Source organism: Canis lupus, chromosome 9, assembly GCF_011100685.1.
Source record: "Canis lupus familiaris isolate Mischka breed German Shepherd chromosome 9, alternate assembly UU_Cfam_GSD_1.0, whole genome shotgun sequence".
Taxonomy (NCBI): domain Eukaryota; kingdom Metazoa; phylum Chordata; class Mammalia; order Carnivora; family Canidae; genus Canis; species Canis lupus.
The window spans coordinates 47,921,842-47,944,257 of NC_049230.1; the positions used below are offsets into that span (position 1 = coordinate 47,921,842).

At 48.4% G+C, this 22,416-nt stretch overlaps 1 protein-coding gene across 1 annotated transcript in view; it reads right to left on the bottom strand.

Annotated features, from left to right (window-relative positions):
• The window catches only part of CACNA1B (calcium voltage-gated channel subunit alpha1 B), a 193,285-nt gene that overhangs the window by 122,021 nt on the left and 48,848 nt on the right, over positions 1-22,416 (bottom strand). The window contains 4 exon segments of the mRNA XM_038548580.1: positions 6,994-7,083; positions 8,114-8,170; positions 8,759-8,874; positions 11,808-11,911. Of these exon segments, the coding sequence (XP_038404508.1) occupies positions 6,994-7,083; positions 8,114-8,170; positions 8,759-8,874; positions 11,808-11,911 (367 nt within the window).

Here is a 22,416-nt window from a genome sequence, read left to right on the forward strand (position 1 = left end):
ATTTTTTTATTTTTTTTATTTTTTTTATTTATTTATGATAGTCACACAGAGAGAGAGAGAGGCAGAGACATAGGCAGAGGGAGAAGCAGGCTCCATGCACTGGGAGCCTGACGTGGGATTCGATCCCAGGTCTCCAGGATCGCGCCCTGGGCCAAAGGCAGGCGCCAAACCACTGCGCCACCCAGGGATCCCCATATTGTTTAATTTTTAAAAAATATTTTATTTATTTGAAAGAGAGAATACAAGCAAAACAGTACAAGCAGGGAAGCAGCAGAGAGAGAGGGAGAGGCAGGCTCCCCACTGAGCAGGGAGTCTGACATGAGGCTCGATCCCAGGACCCTAGGATCATGACCTAAGCAGAAGGCAGACACTTCACTGACTGAGTCATTCAGGAGCCCCGGCCACCTATTCTTAAGTACTTTTACTAGAACTCAGCCAAGCTCCCTGGTTTGCCTCTGGTCCACGGCGGCTGTCCTGGTGCAGAAGCAGAGGGGAGGCAGAGACACAGCCTCACATGGTCTCTGCAACATTTGCCTATGAAGCTACCACAGCCTCCCCATGCCTCCATGTGCACAATCCCTCTGCTCTGCTGTGACAATAAGTGTGAGATGCTTCCCACTGCTGGTTTCTTTCCACAGCTGGCTGCTCCCCAGCTTCACACTTGGACTTTGATGGCACCTCCATAAAACACCCTTCTGTGGGTGCTCCTTCTGAAATATGGTCATCACCCCCCAGCAATAATCACAACTCACACCATCTGCCCCCATATTGGCTTGTTGACCTGTTCTGTGCCCCGCTTCCAGACCAGACCACACATTCTGTGAGGATAGGAGAGGACAAGGCACTCACTTCAGCCCCACGTACTCCTTGACAAATGAGCCAAGGGTGGGTGGTGAGTATGCATGGCTGTCTCTCAGCATGGGCTTCAGGTCCCCAGATGAGAGTGTGGAGTATGTGTGTGTGTGTGTCCCGCGATGTCCTATGGACATGCACATACATGTGTGTGCGCACCCAGACTCCTGGTAGCACACTAATAGCATTTTGGGACTAGTATCCTTGAATTCACTGAAATGAGAACAGGCCCTGAGGTCTTTGGAGAGACTTATCTGTATGCTGACCAGCTGCATGGGTGGGGAGATGCTATGTACAGCAGCCCCAAACACAGAAAGTGGGCCCAGAGGACAGGATCCATCAGCCAGCCCTCTGAGGACCCTCACAGTGCCCCAGATGCCAGACCTCATCTATACCCATGGAAGACATGGCCCCATCACAGCCTCCTGAGAAACCAGGACACAGCCTCACAGTCTATGTCCAGCCACCAGCCACTGCCAATTAGTCAGAGTGACCCCATTCAACAAAACCTCTTGGCCAGCCTTACTAAGGGCTGCAAAGTGCCAAGGCCACAGCCAGACACACCTACTCCCTCCTCAAAAATGGCAGTAGGGCCCCAAGGAAGGCAGGCAAGCAGCCCCGACAAGGAAAGACCACATGTGCAGAGCCATGCACAGGTCCACCTGGAGAACCCACAGGCTCAGATGTCCCAGCACTTCCTGAGATATTTAGAAACGAAGTCACACACATACACTGCAGAGCACACACCCACACCCTGACCACCTCACTGTCAAACACACAACCACTCATGGAATCATACAGGGACACACCTGTGAGCACACACAGGGTCACTCTGGGAAGGAAGGTAAAGGGGACATGTGACTCATATGAACCACTTTGTGTGTACACGTATAGCCAGCGAGACAAGCAGCAAGTTCTCCAGGGGAGGCTCCATGGCCATCCCCACCTGGCTCACTGGACCTGCCCAGTAAGAACCAGTGAGCCCTTGCCATGCAAAAGGCCTCACGGGAATGCTGCCCTACCACAGCTTCTGACCCCCCAACCCACCCAAGCCCACATGTAAACCACCACACAGCTTCACCTGTCAAGGCAAACCCAGTGGTGTCTGCAGCCACAGTTGTGTAAAACCATGCACCCCTGCTTAGCTCTTGAAGGCCCACCCATCCCCCCACAGCACACTTCAAGGGATGGGATGGGGAGCGAGAGCCCCAGCACTGCACAAGGTGCTCCCTGCTCCATCCCAAGGGAGAGGTGTTTCTACACACATGCCACGGCACAACTAAGGACAGAGACCTGCAGCCTCCTGGCCTCCACTTGGTCAGGGAACAGGGAGATACAGGCACACACCACACAGGCACTGGGTCTCTGGAGACAGGTGCAGGCCTCGGAGGACAGCCTTTCCCAGCAGGCAGCCAGTGTGTGCTCAGCTCAGCTCTGGACAGTGAGTCCAGCCCAGCTCTTTGGTGAAAGCAGGGGTCCACCGTGTACACGGACACACGTCCTGTCAGAACTGTAGCTCTGGGAGGGAAAACCGTGAGAGACTAGGACTGCTTTTCCTCACACTGCGCGTTTTCCATATTTACCTTAATCAGTGTATATTCTTTATAATCAAAAGGCTTATTTCAAGGAAAAGAACGTATCATCAAGCTAGAATAAATCAAGAATCAAATCAACCTGTGAATGACAGCAGTGAAACATGAGTGAGAATGATGTTCGACTGAACGCAACATCTGGATCTCTTTCCCTCATGCTCAAAAGGGAGTTCATTAGTTAACATAAAATCTATGCTGGCCCTGCACCCATCCCTTCCACAAACATGTACAGTCTTGTGTCAGGCCCTAAGCGGCAGTGAGAAGACAGAAGGACTAAGATCCATCCCTGCCCTCAGTGACCCCACTAGAGGCCTGTGAAGGGACGGAGGAGAAATGTGTGTCTCCTTCCTGCTCAGCCGTTACACTCATCAGCATGGGATGATGAAAGTGATGTTCAACAACAAGCCACAGAGACACAAGCCCTGTCCCCCCTGCCCTGGGCACACAGCTTTCTACCTGTCTCCATCATCATTAGTCATCCTGGTCGTTGCTAATACCCTCACTGTCCAGGCCCCGAGAGTTCCCCACGATACCCAACTACTTACACAACCTAGAGAGTCCTCACTCAAACACAGATGGCAGGTAACCTGGACCTCGCGGGTTGGGTAGGAGTCAATGGACGATGGCATGGGGGCTGGCACATGGGCCTAAGCAACAGTGCTGGCGACAGGGTGGATTGAGGGGCGACAAGCCAGTGCCCGAGACACGGTCGTGCTTGGACATATGGACAGATGGAGAAGGTGTCTTTCCTCTCTCCAGCCCATGCCCAACCTATCCCCAACCGGCCCCCAACCAGCCACTGCTGAGGTCTGAGGCCCCGCTGGGGACCGCGGAGGAAAAGTAAGCAAAATCCCAGGGACAGAAGTATAGCACCAAACCTATCAACAGAAAACTGAAAGGAGAGACTTTCTGGAGAAAAAAGTAAATTCCCTTCAGCAGATGAAAGGAAAGGGGCTTCTGTCTTAAAACCCTGAAGAGTCCTGAAGGACAAGCATAAGCTGTGTTGAATGAGGGCAGAAACCGTGAGGGACACAGGGTGAGACAGGAGCCAAGTGGAGATGGGACCAAAAATACTGGGATTCCAGGTGCAAAACCAAAAAGGAGATGAGCTCATTACACCAACAGGAAGGCGCTCTGTGAGGGGTGAAGGAAGGCTCCTGACCCTGCCAGCAGGGGTGAGGCCAACAGCACAGAGCAGAGGAGGCCGCACAGAGGAGCACCCAGGAGAGCAGAGGCCTGTGGAAGCCGCAGGACAGGGCCTCTGAAACCAACCCCATGCGCGTGAGCAGCCGCCTCTGCGAGGGCAGCAACCATAAGGACCAAGGGTTCTGGAGTAGCAGCCATAATAGAGACTGAGGACAGCCCAGGGCCACAGTCCTCAGACAGGGAGGGAGAAGGGGGTGGGGAGGGGAGGGAGGGCGGGAGGGAAGGAAGAGGGAGAGGGGCAGGAAGGCAGAGGCAGAGCAGGTCATATCTTGACCTTTGGGGCACACAGGGGCAGGCTGATGGCAAATAGAGCAAGTCCTTCACGGACTGGACGGTGAATCCCGTCAGTAAGGACACAAGACCCCGCAGTGAAGAAGCTCCAACCACGGGCGCAGGGGAGGGGAGCAGTGAGCAGGGCGGATAACTGAACTGGATGCAAAGTGCGGAGCCTGCGGTCTAGGCGGAGAGAGGCCACCACACAGGCATCAGGCAGAGGGGCGGCACCGCCTCTGTGTCCTCGCAGGTAAAGAAGAGACAAAGAACAGGTTGCACATTTGGAAGAAATTGGGAAAGTAATAATAAAGTCAATCAAAATAATGTAGAACTTGATGAAGATCCAAGTGGATGTCATGACATTTAAGACAGGAAGTGTAAAATCGGGAGATTTTATGTGATAGTCAAGGCCTATCAGGTATGTGTATCCAAATTTGTAAACCAGACCACAGCTTGCCAAGCGGAGAAGAGCAAGAGCAATGTGGCAGGTCCAGGCCCCAAAGGCCCAAACCCTCACCACTGGGTGTTTCCCCGCCCCCCAACAGTCTCTCCATCTAGCCCCCCAGCCCCCCATGCGCTCTCTGTCCAGCCCCACAGTGTGCCCCCAGCCCCCCCACAGCCTCTCTGTCTAGCCCCCCCCGGGTGTGCCCCCAGGCCCCCTCCACAGCCTCTCTGTCCAGCCCCCCAGGTGCGCCCCCCACACTCCCAAGGCCTCTGTCCAGCCCCGACCCCTGGGGGAGTGAGTCTCCCCCAACTACACGTTGGGCGGCACACCCCGTGTGCTCGCCTTCAGAAAGCACCCAGACCCCGAGGCTCCCGCGCCTCCTTCCCTTGGGGCCCCGCAGCGTCTCCCCTCCACACACCCTCCAGTGGCCTTCACCTCCCACAACCTCATCCCCGTGGCACTGAGCCCCCAGCCTCTCCAGCCACACGGGCCTCTCTGACGGTCTCCACCTGTGCTGCTCCCTCCTGCATGTTGCCGGAATGTTCTGACTTCCTCGCTTCCTTCAGCTTGACCCAGAGGCGAGGACCCTAACTGTCCCCGAGGGTCCTTCCGAGGCCTTTCTCATTAAACGCCCAAGCCCCTTAGCCCTCCCAGCCCTTCTCAACTCTGCCCTTTTCCGGGGGTGATGCGCTGCATACGTTTCCTGTTATTTTGCTTGTGATCTGATGCCACCCTGGAGGAAAAACCACGAGAGGAAGGGGCGCTGTCGTTCTGGTCAATGCTGTCGCCCCAGCATCGGGAACAGAGACCCACACACCATGGGCTCATAATAAATCTGCTGAGAGAATGAATGAACACACAGTGACAGCTGAACACAGGACAGATGAAGAGAATGATGAGAAAAGTGCAGGTGACTCTACAGAAATGAGTGTGAAACGCTGAAGAAATGGAAGATTTCCTCACAAAGCATGATTTATAACACTGGTCCAAGTTTCTTTTAATTTTGGGTTCACAGTTTTATCTCACCTCTGGAGAACAGATTGGCTAGATGTTATTAAATTATTCTAAGCCATAGAAAAAGACTTTAAAAAAATCATTCCGATTATTGCTACAAAATCAGAATAAAAACTAGGTAAACTCGGTATTTAAATATAACTACGTGATAAATCTGTAAAAATTGTAACAAAAGTCCGACCCACCACACACATTAGCCTCTTATTAATTAGCAAACACAAACCGCCCGAAAGAAAAATGGACAGGATATATGAAGAATCCCCAAAACCCAGATTCCAATGAGAAAACTGACGTTTGAAAAGAGACTCACAAATCACTGGTAGTGAGTGAAATGAGAATGGCAGTCCTAAAGAAACATCGTTTTATCATCATCAAAGTGGCGTCAAGCCAGCAGACATCACACGTGGCTCTGGCACGGACTGGAGGGGGCATGCTAGGAGTGAGGAGCCACTGCAGGGACAGAAGCCCTTGGAAGGAAGCGCAGGTGCTTACAGGGTTCAGTTTTCACGATGAAGATAAAACAATCTAAAAATAAATTAATGGCCATGGACAGAGAGCAGCCCAATGATCTATAGTGACCCCACAGAGCACTATGCAGCCGCTGCTGAGGTCGAATGACAGTCAGGCTTCTGGGGGTGTGGTCTCCAGCTCGTACTGAGAATCCGTGTGAAAACACTTCTATAACATGCAAAGGTCTCAGAACTCTACATGCGTGTATGTGCACGTGCATGTGTGCATTTATGTGAGAAATGGGTAGATCCCAAGCTACTGACACCAGGTGCTCAGTGGGCCTGAATGAGAAAAAAAAGAGGGAGACAGATAGATGATGACTGGCAGGTGATGAATCAATAGATACATAGATTGATAGATGATTGATGATAAGTGATACATAGATTGGTAGATGGAAAGAGACACAGGACATGGATAGATTGATAGACACACAAGTAACTGTGCTCGTAAGTGTGACCATGCCAGGAGAGCAGACCTTGACCGTGGTGCACTCACTGCTGGAGACCAACACCAGCTGCACAGTGAACGACCCGGTGCCTCAGTGAGCTGCTCCCTGCCACGCACACCCTTCTCCAACTGCTGAGGCAGAGAGCCCCGGAACATGTAGTAACAGGGTGCTTGGTGGGAAAGGCCTGGCATACCAGCCACGGGATGGAAACCAAAGCAGCTCCGAGTGATGAAACTAACCACAGTTGTTCTTCCACTGTTAGAGATGCGGTCGGAGCCAGAGGCCCAGGAGCACGGATGGCAGGCAGGGGCTGGGAGAACCTTTCGGTCCCCATGGTGGGGTGCATGCGGCCCAAGGCTCAGTGTCCACACAGGGGTGGCATAGCCAGGGGCAGCATAGCCAGGGGCAGCAGCAGTGGGCAGGGGAACTTCTAGGAGCTGTACATACTCCCCCTCACTGGCTGCGGGAAGGACAGTGGGACACACACAGTAGGGCAGAGGGTGCTCTCCCTGCTGCCAGGAGCCTGGATGCAGGAGGAAGGCAAGGAGGGACCCTGAGGGCTGGGGAACCCAGGGGACAGGCAGGAAGCCAGGTGCATCCTCTATACCCTGTCTGGACAGACACCACCCAGCTAGAAGGACTCAGAGACTCACCAACAGCACAGAGGTCAGGAAACCGGTCCTCTCCCTCCTCGGCATGGATCAGGTCATTCCGGCTCTTCTTCGTGGCTGCTCTCTTCAACACTGCTTTAAACAACGGTGGGGAGAGGGGACGGCATGAGCCAGTACAAGGTGACCCCGTCAAGGCTGGGCTGTCCTTGAGCTGAGGGTGTGTCCATCTTCCGGGGTCCCCCATCCTGGCCCCTAGGAGCCCCTCTGGGTCTTTAGAGCAAAAGGGACAGGGATTTGCCGTGGAATCCCACCTTCCCTTTCTCCACACTGCTGCCAGAGGGAAGCCCCAGCTCCCAGGGAGATCAGGCCAAGGCCAGAGCTGCAGCCAGTCATCCAGCAGCCCACACGGCAAGGCCAGGTGGGAGCAGGGACCAGTCAGGCCTGCGGAGGGGCCAGCGCAGACCAGTTAAAGCTCCAGCTGCAGGTTCTACAGAGGCAATGGCAGACATGGCCAACCTCTCTGGCCTCTGCATCGATGTAAAAAGAGGACAGCCTTCCCGCCACTGAGGCTGTGCTAGTAGCCTGACTGGTGACTATGGCCACACTGGCCGCCCTGGTCTCAGTGGCCCCAGACTGCCAGGGGTCCTTTCAGGGCTGCATGGGAGCCCTATCATCCTGAGCCCTGCAGACAGATGCAGCTTGGCTTAAACCTGATGGAAAGCTTCTAGAAGCTGCAGCGCCCAACAGAACTTTCTACAATGATGGAAATGATTTACATCTATAGTGACCAACATAGTAGCCTCGAGCCCCATCTGGCTATGGGACGCTTGAAATGTGGTGGGTGAGCCCGAGGAACAGGACTTTCACTTGTATGTGACTGCAGCGCACTTACAAGTACACTGGACAACACAGCTTTCGGGACCATACTGTGGGCACGGGCTCCTCTGGGTCCCAGGCTGACACTTTGCAGGTGTCTGAGCCCCCCAGCAGCTGCATGCACTCTGGTCCATTGCACACAAGCCCCCAGGAGCACACACTGACCTCCAGATAGGGTTCCACCCAGGACCGTGCATGATGTGACAGATGGCAGCAAGAGCATCATGCATCGCCCGTGCGAGCATGCACACACATCTTGCTAACAGCATTGACAGTGGTCACCTACCATCCAGGGGGGACTTCTCCTCCGCATTCTTGTCCTCCTCGGCCAGCATGACTTCCTCTGCGAGTGACACATAGCCTCAGGTTGAAGCCTTCCCGTCCCTACCCCCAACCGGGGCTCGCTACCCAGAAACACACAAAAATGAAGGTGCCCCTCTGCTGCAGGATCTCACCTTCTCAGCCCTAATAGCTCCAGCAGCCTGTGGGGCTCATGGCAGAGCGTCTCTCCTACTAGGACAGACGCCCTCTACATGTCCCGCAGACAGTGCCCTGAGGGGGGCTTGGCCTATTTCCATGTTCCCATCACCCCCTGCCCCCAAGAGCAGCCACTAGGTGACAAAGCACAGCAGGTGCCCCATATGGAGGAAGGAATGCTGGTCTGGGGCGGGGCGGGGGGGGTTAGTCAGAACCCCAGGGCACGGAGCACAGGGCAGGCTCATGTCAAGGGCAGGGCACTGGAGTCTGACAGGCAGAAACTAGCCCTCGGCTGGGCCAGGCCAGAAGCCTCCATTACAAAGGCCAGCGTCCCCAGAGCCACATAAGAACACACCTCAGACGTCTCAGCACCCCTCCCCTACTCTGGCGTCACCCTCCCCAGGGCCCTGACAGTGGGGGGGCCACAAGCATAGCAGCAGCCCTTGGTGCTCACCGGCTTTGAAGATCCACTCCAGGTACCCGTTGAGCTCCCGCTCGATCTGCTGCTGGCGGCGGAGCTTCAGGAATGCCCGGCGGTTCTCCACCCTCTCACGCTCCTTGGCAAACTCTCTGTATTGTGCAGGGGCCGGAAAAGTAAGCAAATCAGGTGAGTGTGAGCACAGCCACCAGCCCCACGACACAGAGGCAGACGGGGCCCAGGAGGCCACATCACCACAGCCTCTGCCAACCTGACCCCTCCTTCCTCAGATCCTCCCGCACAGGGATAGCACTTCAGCCCCCAGAGTGGGTGCCAGAGACAAGGAGAGGCCAAGGGCACACCCTCCGAGGCTGGGTCCTGCCATCAGCCATCCCACAGAGAACTTCTGTGCGAGAACTGCCCAAAGGACTGGCACTTTGCTTCTTCTGCTGGTTCAGACCCGGAGCCCTTGCTGGGAGGGGAAAGGCTGACAGGAATGGAGCCAGAAGGGACTGGATGGGGGTGAGCCAGGCATGGAAGGAAAACATTCCAGAGCCCCTGCAGCCACCTCAGCCAAAGCTGCAAGGCTCACAGTGACCAGGAGAGACATCTCTGCCCACCTTCGTCCTCAGCACCCCAGCCCAGCCTCCCAGCCCAGCCTGTAGGCTCCTACAGGCACATGAGAACACCGCAGTACCCATGCACACATGCACCCTGTGTCCAGCATGGCAAGCCTCTCAGCCCAGGCTTGGGACAAGACCAGGTCCCCAAAGGACAGATGGGCACACCCCACACCAAAGCAGTGATGTCTGTTCTCAGCTGAATGACTATTTCTCCTCCAGAAGAGGCAGCTTCTGGGCTTAGAGCCCAGCAGGCCACACAGCCACGGCAAGAAAGAGAGAGCTTGGCTCTGGCCAGCACTGACCCAAGCCCATGACCAGTGTCTACCAGGGCCCGAGTTATGGCAACCCTGGCAATGAGAGGAGCCAGCTCCTGCCTGGACCTCCCATCCCTCCCAAGCCCCGAATCTGCAGCGACACAGGGCGCCTCCCCTCTGTCCAGGCTCTCTGCCTTAGCCTGATGAGGGCAGGCGGGCCAGGGGGGCAGACGTAGCACAGTGACACCGCTTGAGTCTGTCTGAGAGCCCCCAGCAAAAAAACGCTGCAGCCATCTCTGCCTTGCACAGAGCAGCCACTTCTTACATGGCAGCCAACAGCCTGTCCTCCCTGGGCCTCAGTCCTCACTGCTAGGAAAAGCCACAAGAGAAATTACTGACCCTGCTCCTCCCAGATGCTTTGGGGATGACAGCCTGTGGCATGAAGGAACACAGGGCTTATTCCCTCCCAGGCCTCCCAGCAGCTCCTGCCCAGAGTCCGCAGAGCCATGGCTGGACCGAGCCTGCACGGTAAGCTTTCCCCGAGTCTGGTTCTAGAGGCCGAGTCTAATTACTGCAGCCTGGAGTGCAGCCAGCATGGGGCCCACAGGCAAGGCACTGACTAGGGGCCTTGCCGTGCCCAAGCCTGCCCACACCTGAAGGAGAATCTGGGAGTCCCTCTGCTGGGCCTGGATGGCCAAGGGAGGGCTCAGCTGAGACTAATTGGGAAAACCATCCCACATCACCCCATCCTCAGAGGCCAGGATGCTCACAGGTGGGAAGAGGCTGGGAAGCCACAAAGTTCATGGCCCTGCTCAGTGAGGAGCCACCCAGCCTCAACCCCTCAGTCCTTTCTGCACATTCTTCAGGGTAAGCCGCACAAAGCCACCCCAAGCAGGCTGCTCTCCCAGCTCACCATGAACCCACTCATGTTCCTACCACCTCCCCACTGTGCACTGTCCTCAGCACAGAGCCCACGCTCCACACAAGACTGCCGTCTGCCAGCCCCAGCACCCTCTCCCCTCCACACCTTCTGGTTCCAGCTCTAAGCACCCTTGCAGCACACATTGTGTCCTTCTGGGTAGCCCAAAGCCTCTACTCCAGCTCTTCTCTGCCTGGGACACCCTTTCCCCTCCTTTGCTACATTCACTGCTGGTCTCCCTTTGGGTCTCAATGTAAATGCCCTTTCCTGAGCATTATCTGAGTCCCAGGCCTCCTCTGGATTCCCTGTGCAGCTCAAATCATGCAATTCCATCAGACGAGAAGTTCTATATGCATCCACTGGGCTGTGGGTTTGCCTGTCCCTATGGAGGTGCTCGGAAAGACATGCCAGTGACATACCACTTACAGGACAGGATGGAGGCTAAGGACACATTCCAGAGTCAAAGCAAGCAGGCCTTGGCCTCCAACCATTGTCCTCTCAATGGCTGTTCCTTTCTAGGCCCCGTGGATCTACCAGGCTCTCCCCGAGCCTACCTCAGAAGCCCTGGACCTGAGCAGGAATCTTCAGGGTGGGCAGGATGGAGATGTTCTTCTCCAGCCTTACAGGGAGTATGATACCAAGGTGGTGACAGAGCACAGACCAAGCCTTCCCTACACAGCTTCCCCAGACTGGTGGAAGTGGGGGAATCCCCAAACACCAGCCCCATGTGCCCCTAAGCACCAGCATGTCTGTAGTCAGTGGCCCCACTGTGAGGTCAGGAACCACCTCCCTTCAGGAAGGAATCCCAACCCCTCACCCTCTCTGGTTCTCTCCTGTAGGAGCTCAGCACAGAAAGGTATCTGGAGAGGAGGAGCAAGCCAGGGGCCAAAGCTAGGGTGGGGATCCCAGTGACCACTATAGACAGGATATAGGGCTGCTCCTCACTCTCCACTCTACCAGGGAAGATCCTCTAGGCACCAGGGCTGCCAGCAAACCCCACCATGGACCCCAGTGAGATCCAGGAGCAGCCCCTCCACCATCATCAGGGGCCAAGGTGAAGGCCAAGGGTGAGATGGAGGTAAGGAGGCCAAGAGAGAGTCAGCATAGTAGCACAGAGGAAAGGCTGGCCAGAGCTCAGGATAGTGGGAGTGGCCACCACAAAGGGTGGCCATGAGGCCAGGCCAGGCCCCGACATCACACATGCCCATGTCTGACTCTACCACCTGTCCCCTTAGCCTGAGAACACAGAGGGGCAGGCAGGCAGCACACAAGCCCACAGGGCCTCTTACCCTGAGAGCACACCCAGCACCAGGTTGAGCATGAAGAAGGAGCCAATGATGATGAGAGGGATGAAGTAGAGCCAGTTCCAAGTGTTGCCAGCTGCATCATTTGTCTGCAAGCAAAAAGGAGATGAGGAAAAACAGGTGGACAAGACACATAGCCTGGGCTGTAGATGTGCCCTTGACCCCTCCTCAAACACTTGGCAGGGCCTAGGCAGGGAGAATTCAGATATTGGGGGGTCCAGGTAGGGCCCACATGAAATCTGCCTACCCTTGCCCCACAGAGCTTTCTTTGGAGATGTCTTGGAGCTCTCAAAGAACCAAGGACAATTAGCACTCCTGGTCACTGCCCAACAAAGCTAAAAAGCTAAGGAATTGTTCCAGGGAGCCAAAGACTTCCAAGATACCTGGAAGGCTGCATGCCTGGCCTCCGCTTAGATACCTTCCTCATTCTTCCCAGGCTACTGGACATACCAGTCAGCTCTAAAGACATTTCTCTTGAATGGGGCCCACAGGCCCCAGGCCCAAATCTAATCTGTCTATAGTAGCTTCCATAGCTCAGAGGCAGTGAGCCCTATGCCATATGTCCCCCATATCAAGAGCAAGCCTACAAGTTCCCCAGGAACAGTTCTTACCATGTGCCTGGCTTAAGCTAGAAGCCAGCACTCATGTATGATCCAAAAACAGAATGCAAGGAAGGGCATCTCCCAGATCTTTTGACTTTTATATAGCCTGGGTCTCATGATATGATACCAAGTGTCCAATTTTTAACTGAAACTCATTTGCTATTCCAAGAACCAGGAAAACCACAAACTGAATGAAAAAAGATAATCAATAGATGCCATGATGGTTAATTTTATGTGTCAACTTGACTGGGCCATGGGGTCTCCAGATATTTGGTCAAATATTATTCTGGGTGGTTCTGTAAATGTGTTTTTAGAAGAGATTAGCATCTTAATTGATAGAGTAAAGCAGATTGCCTTCCATAAGGTGGTAGACCTCATTCAATCAGTTGAAAGTCTGAAGAGACAAAAAAACAAAAAACAAAAAAACAACTCCCCTCCGAGTAAAAGGAAATTCTCTAGTAGACTGCCTTCAGACTTCATCTGTACCATTGGCTCTGTTGGGTCTCCACCTGCTGGCTTTCAGACTGGCACCATAACACCATCTCTCCCAGGTCTTGAACCTGCCAGCCTGAACTGCAGATTTAGATTTACCAACCTCCATAATCACAAGAGCCAATTTCTATTAATCAATTGGTCAGTCTCTCTCTTCATACATATCTATGTATGCACACATACATATATACACATCTTACTGGTTCTGTATTTCTGGAGAACCCCGACTGGTGCATATTGCCAACACTAAGATGACAGAGATGAGAAAAGTATCAGACAAAGACTTTAAAGCAGCTATTATAAAAATGCTTTAAAGAGCAATTATGTACACAGTTGAAACACACTCAAAAATAGAAAGTCTCAACAAAGAAATAGTATCAGCAGACAAGTAGAAGATATAAAGAAGAACCAAATGGAAAACTTAGAACTGAAAACCACAATAATCAAAATAAAAATCTAAATGGAAAGGCACAGCATCAGAATGGAGGAGAAGGGGGAAAAAAATCAGTGAACAGTAAAAGGGAACAAGAGCAGTTACCTAGTCTGATAAGCAGAGAGAAACTGGATTTAAAAACAAAAACAAACAAGAAAATCTCAACAACCTGTGGGACTATTAACAAAAGATCTAACATTCATGTCCTCAGAATAGCAGAATACAGGACAAAGAGAAGGCTGAAAAATACTCACAGACCTAAAGACAAGAACAATAACTAGAAAACTCCTAAAAAGAAAATACAGAAGTGAAGCTTCATGACTTTGGATTAGGTAATGAATTCTTAGCTATAACACCAAAAGCACAATGGTGAAAATAAAAATAGAAATATGAGGGCAGCCCGGGTGGCTCAGTGGTTTAGCACCGCCTTCAGCCCAGGGCCTGATCCTGGAGATGTGGGATCGAGTCCCACATTGGGCTCCCTGCATGGAGTCTGCTTCTCCCTCTGCCTGTGTCTCTGCCTCTCTCTCTCTCTCTGTCCCTCTCTCTCTGTGTCTATGAATAAATAAATAAAATCTTTTAAAAAATAGAAATATGAGACTTCATCAATATAAAAATCATTTGTACTTCAAGTGACACTATCAAGAAAGTGAAAGGATAACCCACAGAATATGACACAATATTACTATTGTGTCACAGAATATGTGACAAATATTGTGTCACAGAATATGACACAATATTTACTACAATATTTACACAAATAATATTTATAATATCATATATCAGATAAGGGTCTAGCAGCATAATATAGAGAGAAAAATTACAAATCAATAAAAAATGACAAATTAACCAATTTTAAAATGGGAAGAGAATCTGAATATACATTTCTCCAAAGAAGACATATAAGTGGTGCAATAAGCACATAAAAGATGCTCAATATCATAAGTCATTAGAGAAAATGCAAATCAAAGCCAAAATGAAACACCACTTCACTTCATGGTTGTTTGGTTAAATTTAAAATTAAATTTTAAGGACAGCCCGGTGGCTCAGTGGTTTAGTGGTGCCTTCAGCCCAGGGCCTGATCCTGGAGACCCAGGATCGAGTCCCACGTCGGGCTCCCTGCATGGAGCCTACTTCTCCCTCTGCCTGTGTCTCTGCCTCTCTCTCTCTCTCTCTGTGTGTGTGTGTGTGTGTGTGTGTCTCATGAATGAATAAATAAAATCTTTTTTAAAAAAATAAATTTTAACAGGAAACAACAGGTGCTGTTGATGACGTTGAATAAAAGGAGCACTCATGCGCTGTTGGTAGGAACGCAAACTGGTGCAGCCACTGTGGGAAAGAGCATGGAGGTTCCTCAAAAAGTTAAAAATAGAACTACCCTACAATCCAGCAATTGCACTACTAGGTATTTACCCCCAAAATATAAGAACACTAATCCAAAGGGATACATGCACTCCAACGTCTATAGCAGCAGTATTTACAATAGCCAAGATATGGAAACAGCCCAAGTGTCCACTGATGGATGAATGATAAAGATTATACACATGCAACGCACACACACATACACACACACAATGGAATACTATCCAGCCATAAAAAAAGAATAAAATCTCTCCATTTGCAACAACACGGATAGAGAGTATTAAGCTAAGTGAAATAAGCCAGTCCAAGAAGACAAATACCATATTATTTCATCCGTATGTAGAATTTAAAAAAAAAAAAAAAAAACAAATGAGCAAATTAAAAAAAAAAAAGAAACAGAAAGACAAACCAGGAAACAGACTCTTAACTTACTATATTGTACACCTGAAACTAATAAAACACTGTAAAGAAAATAATAGAAATCACTTATATCATGAATGAATAAATGGATGTTTTAAAATTAAATTTTAATTTTACTAGGATGCTTAAAATTAAAAAGACAGATGATAACAAGTGTTGATGAGACCGTGGAGGATTTAGAGTGCTTGTGCACTCCTGGTAGGATATAGGGTGCTGCAGCCACTGTGGAAATCAGTCTGGCAGCTCCTCAAAAGGTTACACACAAAGTTACCATATGATCTAGCAATTCTATTCCTAGGCATATACCTAAGGGAACTAAAAACATATTCCACACAAAAACTTGTACATATTGGTTCATAGTAACATGATTCATAATGTACAAAAGTTGAAACAACCTAAATTTTCATCAGGGCATATCTGCTTAATGAAATCATATTTGATAATCAAAGCAATGAGATACTGATACTTGCTACAACATGGATGGACCTTAGAAACACAAAAGTCCACATATTATATGATTCCATTTATAGGAAATGTCTGGAATAGACTAATAGAGACAGAAATGTATTAGTGGTTACCAAGGGCTAGTGGATGGAAGAATGAGGAATGACTGCTAATGGACACAGGGTTTCTTTTTTGCTTGACAAAAATCTTCAAAAATTAGATAATGCTGATGGCCACACAACCCTGTGAACATACAAGAGTCATTAACTTTATACTTTAAAGTGGTGAATTTTATGGTATATGAATTATATCTCAACAAAAGTGGTATTTGAAAAGAAATCCATGAAAGAAATCTCTAGACTTAGATTGCATAATTTGTACCAATGGTACCAAAATGTATCAATTCTCTGCAAAAGAAATAATACCACTTACATAAATCTCTTCCAGAAAATGGAAGAGATAGAATTACTTCCTAATTCATTTCTAAATCTTATATTGCCCTCATACCAATACCAAACAAAGACAATTCAAAAAAGGTGGAAATTACAGACCAAAAGACCTCATGAATATAGATACCAGAATCCTTAATGAAATATTAACAAATAGAATTAAGGAAAATATAAAGATAATTATACATGATGACTAGATGGAGTTTATTCCTGTTTACGCTCAAGCTGTTTCAAAATTCAAAAGTCAATCAATATAATCCACCATATTACAGGCTAAAGAAAAAAATCACATTATCATATGCAGAAAAAGTATTTTACAAAATTCAATACCCATGCATGATAGAACCCCTCAGAAAAGTAGGAATAGGGGAACTGCCTCAGTATGATAAAGGGCATCTACAAAAAAAAAAAAAAAAAAACAGAAAAACTTACAGTTAATTTTACACTTAACAGTTAAAAACTGAATGCTTTTTCCCTAGGATTAGGAGCAGAGAAATATGTCTGCTCTCCCCATTCTTATTCAACATAATGGTAGAAGTTTTGGCCAGTGCAATAAGGCACAAAAAGGAACTAGAAGGCATACAAATGTATGCAGGACTTGTATGCTGAGAACTACAAAATGCTGATTAGAGAAATCAAATATAATCTACAAAAATGGAGAGCTATACCATGCTCATGGATTGGAAGACCCAACATTGTAAAGATGTCAATTCTCCAAAATAGAATAAAACAGGAAAGATCAGTCTACCTGCTTTAAAAGATTTACTCTACAGCACAGCTACAATAATGAAGGTTGCATAGTATTGGTAGAGAGGGACACATAGATCATTGGAACAAAGCAGACCCACACAGGGCATCTACCTGGCTAAGTCAGTGGAGCATGCAACTCCTGGTCTCACGATTTTGAGCTCAAGCCCCACGTTGGATGTAGAGCTTGCTTTCAAAAGGAAAGAAAAAGAAAGAAACAGACCCACACGAAATACACCCAATTATTTTGGCAGAGGTGCAAAAGCAAGTCAATGGATGAAACATAGCCTTTTCAACAAGGGGTGCTAGAGGAACTGGACATTCATAAGTTCAAAAAAAGTGAAGGAGGGTCCGCCCCGGTGGCCCAGCAGTTTAGCGCTGCCTGCAGCCCAGGGCATGATCCTGGAGACCCTAGATCGAGTCCGACATCAGGCTCTCTGCATGGAGCCTGCTTCTCCCTCTGCCTGTGTCTCTGCCTCTCTCTCTCTCTCTCTGTCTCTATGAATGAATAAATAAAATCTTTAAAAAAAAATGAAGGAAGGGAAGAAGGGAGGGAAAGGGGGAAGAGAAAAAGAGAGAATCTAACCTAAACCTACCACTTTATACAAAAATTAACTCAAAATGGATCATGGACTTGCATATAAAATCTTAAAAAAAAAAAAAAGCAAGAGAAAATCTTCAGAATTTAGGACTACGCAAAGAGTTCTTAGACTTGACCACAAAAGGCCAATCCAAAAAGGCAAAAATTGATAAATTGGACTCTATCGAAATTTAAAATGCTTGCTCTGTTTAAAAAAAAAAAAAAAAAAAAAAAAAAAAAAAAAAAAAGCTTGTTCTGTGAAAGATCAGGTGAAGGGTATAAGTCAAGTCCATGGAGTCAATGACTAGGAGAAATATTTGCAAAACATATCTGAAAGAGAACTAGTTTCTATAATATATAAAAACTCCACAGCAAAATAACAATCCCAACAGCGGAGGAGGCAAGATGGCAAAAGAGTAGGTAGGGGTCCTCCATTCATCGGGTCCCACAGACTTGCCTAGATAACCTTCAAGACACCCTGACCACCTATGAATTCAACCTGAGGCGTAAAGAGAGAAGAGCTGGGATGCTACAGAGAGGAAAGGATCGCTTCTGATAAGGCAGGAAAGCCAAGAAGAAAGTAGGGGAGGGGAGCCGCGGGGAGCCGGGCAAACCGGCAGGAAAGCCAAGCTGCAGACAAGTGGGAACTTTAAAAATCCACGCCTGAGTCTTCCGTGACTGGAAAGTGCTCAGCAGGGACATAGGGCAGGCAGAATCGCAGGAGGAGCAGTCGAGCCGCAAGATTCCCAGAGACACAGTCAGACTAGGGGCCCCCCGGGGGGAGCTCAGCGCCAACCGCGGTCAGATCCCGGTAAAGGGCTGGAGCGCCGCAGCCCTCGGGGGCACGTGGTGTGGGAGAGGCCAGCGGCTGCTCGGGTGCTCGGGTGCTCGGGTGCTCGGTGCTCGGTGCTCGGCTGCTCGGCTGCTCGGCTGCTCGGCTGCTCGGCTGCTGCGGAGCTCCCCAGCCCCTAGAGCCGGGCAACGGATGGAGGCGGCCGTCCTCTGTTCCCTGTGGGAGGGGTAGGCCCCAGGAGCGCAGGTCCAGCGGCGCAAGGCCCTGGATCCGAGGGCACCAAAGTGGACAGAGCCGGCTGCCCTCCGCTGCCCTCCGCTGCCCTCAGGAGAGCCGACCCGGGGGGCACAGCATGGCGAGAACTCTCCTGCCGCTCATCTGTGCAGATCCGCGCACGCGCGCCTGCCCCGGGAGCACCTAGGCCAGCGCGCACCGGGAGACCGCGCTCTGGCGCTCCCAGGGAGCTCTTGGCTCCGGAGCTGGAGATCTGGACGCCGCCATTTTTTTTGTTTTTTCTTTCTTTTTTCCACCGTTCAGGGCCGCCGGGGAACAAAGGCCTCCCGGAGTAAACTGCTCCCACCGAGCCCGGCACCTAGTAGGGGCGGGGCAGCTCTGCCAGGTGCACACACCTGCGAGTCAGCGCAGCAGGCCCCTCCCCCAGAAGCCCAGCTGGAAGGACGGGGAAGAGCAAGTCTACTGACCAACCAGCACTGGCAAGCTCCAGGACTCACGGAATAGTATACAGAACTAGAGGTTTTGTTCATTACAATTCATTTATATTTAAGGTTAAAATTTTCTAATTTTTTTTTTCTCTTTTCCTGCCTTAACTACTATATTTTACCAACTCTTCATTTTTAACCTTTTTCCTTTTTGGCTTTAATATTTCTACAATTACATGTCTTAGGTATATTCTTCATTTTTAGATTCCCTTCAACATACTCAATTTAATTTTGGTAGATACATGAGTCATGAGTTTTTGTTTTTTGTGTTTCTTTTTTTCTGTCTCATTTTGTTTTACATGGTGGAAGTTAGTACCTTTTAACACACAGACCACAATACACCCAGAACCAAGTGGAACACTGTGTTGGTTCATTCTGTGAAACTATATTCTCTCTTCCTTCCCATTCTGCCCCCCGCTCTTTTATCTTGTTTATGCTCTTGTGGTCAATGTTGGGGCTTTATATAAGTTTTACTGCTTTATCTAAATTTGGAAATGAGCATTTTCTAACATACAGAACAAAATACACTCAGAACCAAGAGGATCACCCTCTAGGTTCCCTTGGGGAGACTATATTCTCTCTCCACCACCACTTCCTCAGCACCCCCTTTTTTCCTTTGTTTTTTGTTTTTGTTTTTAAAAAAATTTTAAAGATTATTTATTTATTTATTCATGAGAGAGAGAGAGAAAGAGGCAGAGACACAGGTAGAGGGAGAAGCAGGCTCCATGCAAGGAGCCTGATGCAAGGCTCAATCCCGGGTCTCGATCTCCAGGATCACGCCCTGGGCCAAAGGCAAGCGCTGAACGGCTGAGCCATCCAGGGATCCCCCTATTTTGTTTTAAAATTTATCACTATAGTAGTCCTTTTGTTTTATTTTGTTCTGTTCTTCTTTTTCTTTTACTTTCTGGTCTTTGACCTCTTTGGAATCATCTAGGGTGTATTTTACTTAGGTCGTAGTTGATATTTTTGACTCTGCATGCTCATACAGCCACTCTACACTGACAAAATGACTAGAAGGAAGAATTCACCACAAAAGAAAGAACAGGAAGTAATACTCTCTGCCACAGAATTACTGGACGTGGATTTAAATATCATGTCAGAGATACAATTCAGAAGTACAATTATAAAATTACGGGTGGCTCTGGAAAAAGGCATAAAGGACTCTAGAGATTCTCTTACTGCAGAATTGAGATCTAATCAGGCTGAAATTAAAAATATTTTAACTGAGATGCAGTCTATACTGTATGCTCTGACTGCTAGGGTTAATGAAGTGGAAGAGAGAGTGAGTGACACAGAAGAGAAGTTGATGGAAAGGAAGGAAGCTGAGGAAAAAAGAGAAAAACAAAACAAGAGCCCACGAGTAAAGGCTTCAGGAAATAAAGGAAAGCTCGTGAGGGAAGAATATTCATCTTATTGGAATCTCAGAAAAGGCATATATATATAGAGAGAGAGAGAGTGAGGACCACAAGTATATTTGAACAAATCATAGCTGAGATCTTCCCTAATCTGAGGAAGGAAACAGGCATTTGGATCCAAGAGATGGAGAGGAACCCCCTCCCCAGAAAAGTCAACAAAAACCATTCAACACCTCAGCATTTAATAGTGAAACTTGCAAATTTCAAATATAAAGAGAAAATTCTTAAAGCAGCTTAAGACAAGAGATTTTTAACTTACATGGGGAGAAATATCAGATTAACAGCAGACATCTCCACAGAGACCTGGCAGGCCAGAAAGAGCTGCCATGATACACTCAAGGTACTAAATGAGAAGACCATGCAGCCAAGAATACTTTATCCAGCAAGGCTGTCATTCAGAATAGAAGAAGAGATAAAGAGGTGCCACAGTGTGCAGAAACTGAAAGAATATGTGACCACCAAACCAGGTCTGCAAGAAATACTAAGGGGGACCCTGTAAAAGAAAGAAGAAACCCAAAGAAACAATCCACAAAAACAGGGACTGAATAGGTATTATGATGACATTAAACTCATCTCTTTCAATAGTTACTTGGAACATGAATGGGCTAAATGATCCCATCAAAAGATGCAGGGTAACAGACTGCATAAAAAAGCAAGACCCCCCCCCCCAAAAAAAAGCAAGACCCATCTATATGCTGTCTACAAGAGATTCATTTTAGACCTAAGGACACCTCCAGCCTGAAGATGAAGGGGTGGGGAACAATTTACCATTCAAATGGTCCTCAAAAGAAACCTAGGGTAGCAGTCCTCATATCAGATAAAGTTTATCCCAAAGACTGTAGTAAGAGATGAAGAGGGACACTATATCATACTTAAAGGGTCTATCCAACAAGAAGACCTAACAATCATGAATATTTATGCCCCTAATGTGGGAGCTACCAGCTACCAAGTATATCAATCAACAACCAAAGTAAAGAGATACTTAGATAATAATACAGTAATAGTAGGAGACTTCAACATGGCACTTGCTGCAAATGACAGATATTCTAAGCAGAATATCACCAAAGAAACAAGGGCCTTGAATGATACACTGGACCAGATGGATTTCACAGATATATACAGAACTTTCCATCCAAATGCAATCGCATACACATTCTTCTCAAGCGCATATGGAACTTTCTCCAGAATAGACTACATACAGGGTCACAAATCAGGTCTCAACGAATACCAAAAGATTGGGACTGTACCATGCATATTTTCAAACCATAATGCTTTGAAACTAGAACTCAGTCACAAGAAGAAATTTGGAGGAAACTCAAACACATGGAGGTTAAAGAGCATCCTACTAAAAGATGAATGGGTCAACCAGAAAATTAGAGAAGAATTAAAAATGTTCCTGGAAACTAATGAAAATTAAAATACAACCATTCAAAATCTTTGGGATACAGCAAAAGCAGTCCTAAGCAGGAAATACATCCCAATACAAGCCTCCCTCAAAAAATTGGAAAAAACTCAAATACACAAGCTAACCTCAAACCTAAAGTATCTGGAGAAAGAACAGCAAATAAAGCCTAAACCAAGCAGAAGAAAAGAGATAATAAACATTCGAGCAGAACTCAATGAAATAGAGACCAGAAGAACCGTAGAACATATCAACAAAACCAGGAGTTGGTTCTCTGAAAGAATTAATAAGATAGATAAACCATTAGCCAGCCTTATTAAAAAGAAAAAAGAAAAGACTCAATTTAACAAAATCACAAAGGAAAGAGGAGAGATCACAACTAATATCAAGGAAATACAAATGATTTTAAAAACATTACGAACAGGTATATGTCAACAAATTAGGCAATCTAGAAGAAACGGATGCATTTCTGGAAACCTACAGATTACCAAAACTGAGACAGGAAGAAATAGAAAACCTGTACAGGCCAATAACCAGCAAGGAAATTGAAGCAGTCATCAAAAACCTCCCAAGACACAAAAGTCCAGGGCCAGATGGCTTCCCAGGGGAATTCTATCAAACATTTAAAGAAGAAATAATACCTATTCTACTAAAGCTGTTCCAAAGGATAGAAAGGGAGAGAATACTTCCAAACTCATTTTATGAGGCCAGCATTACCTTGATCCCAAAACCAGAC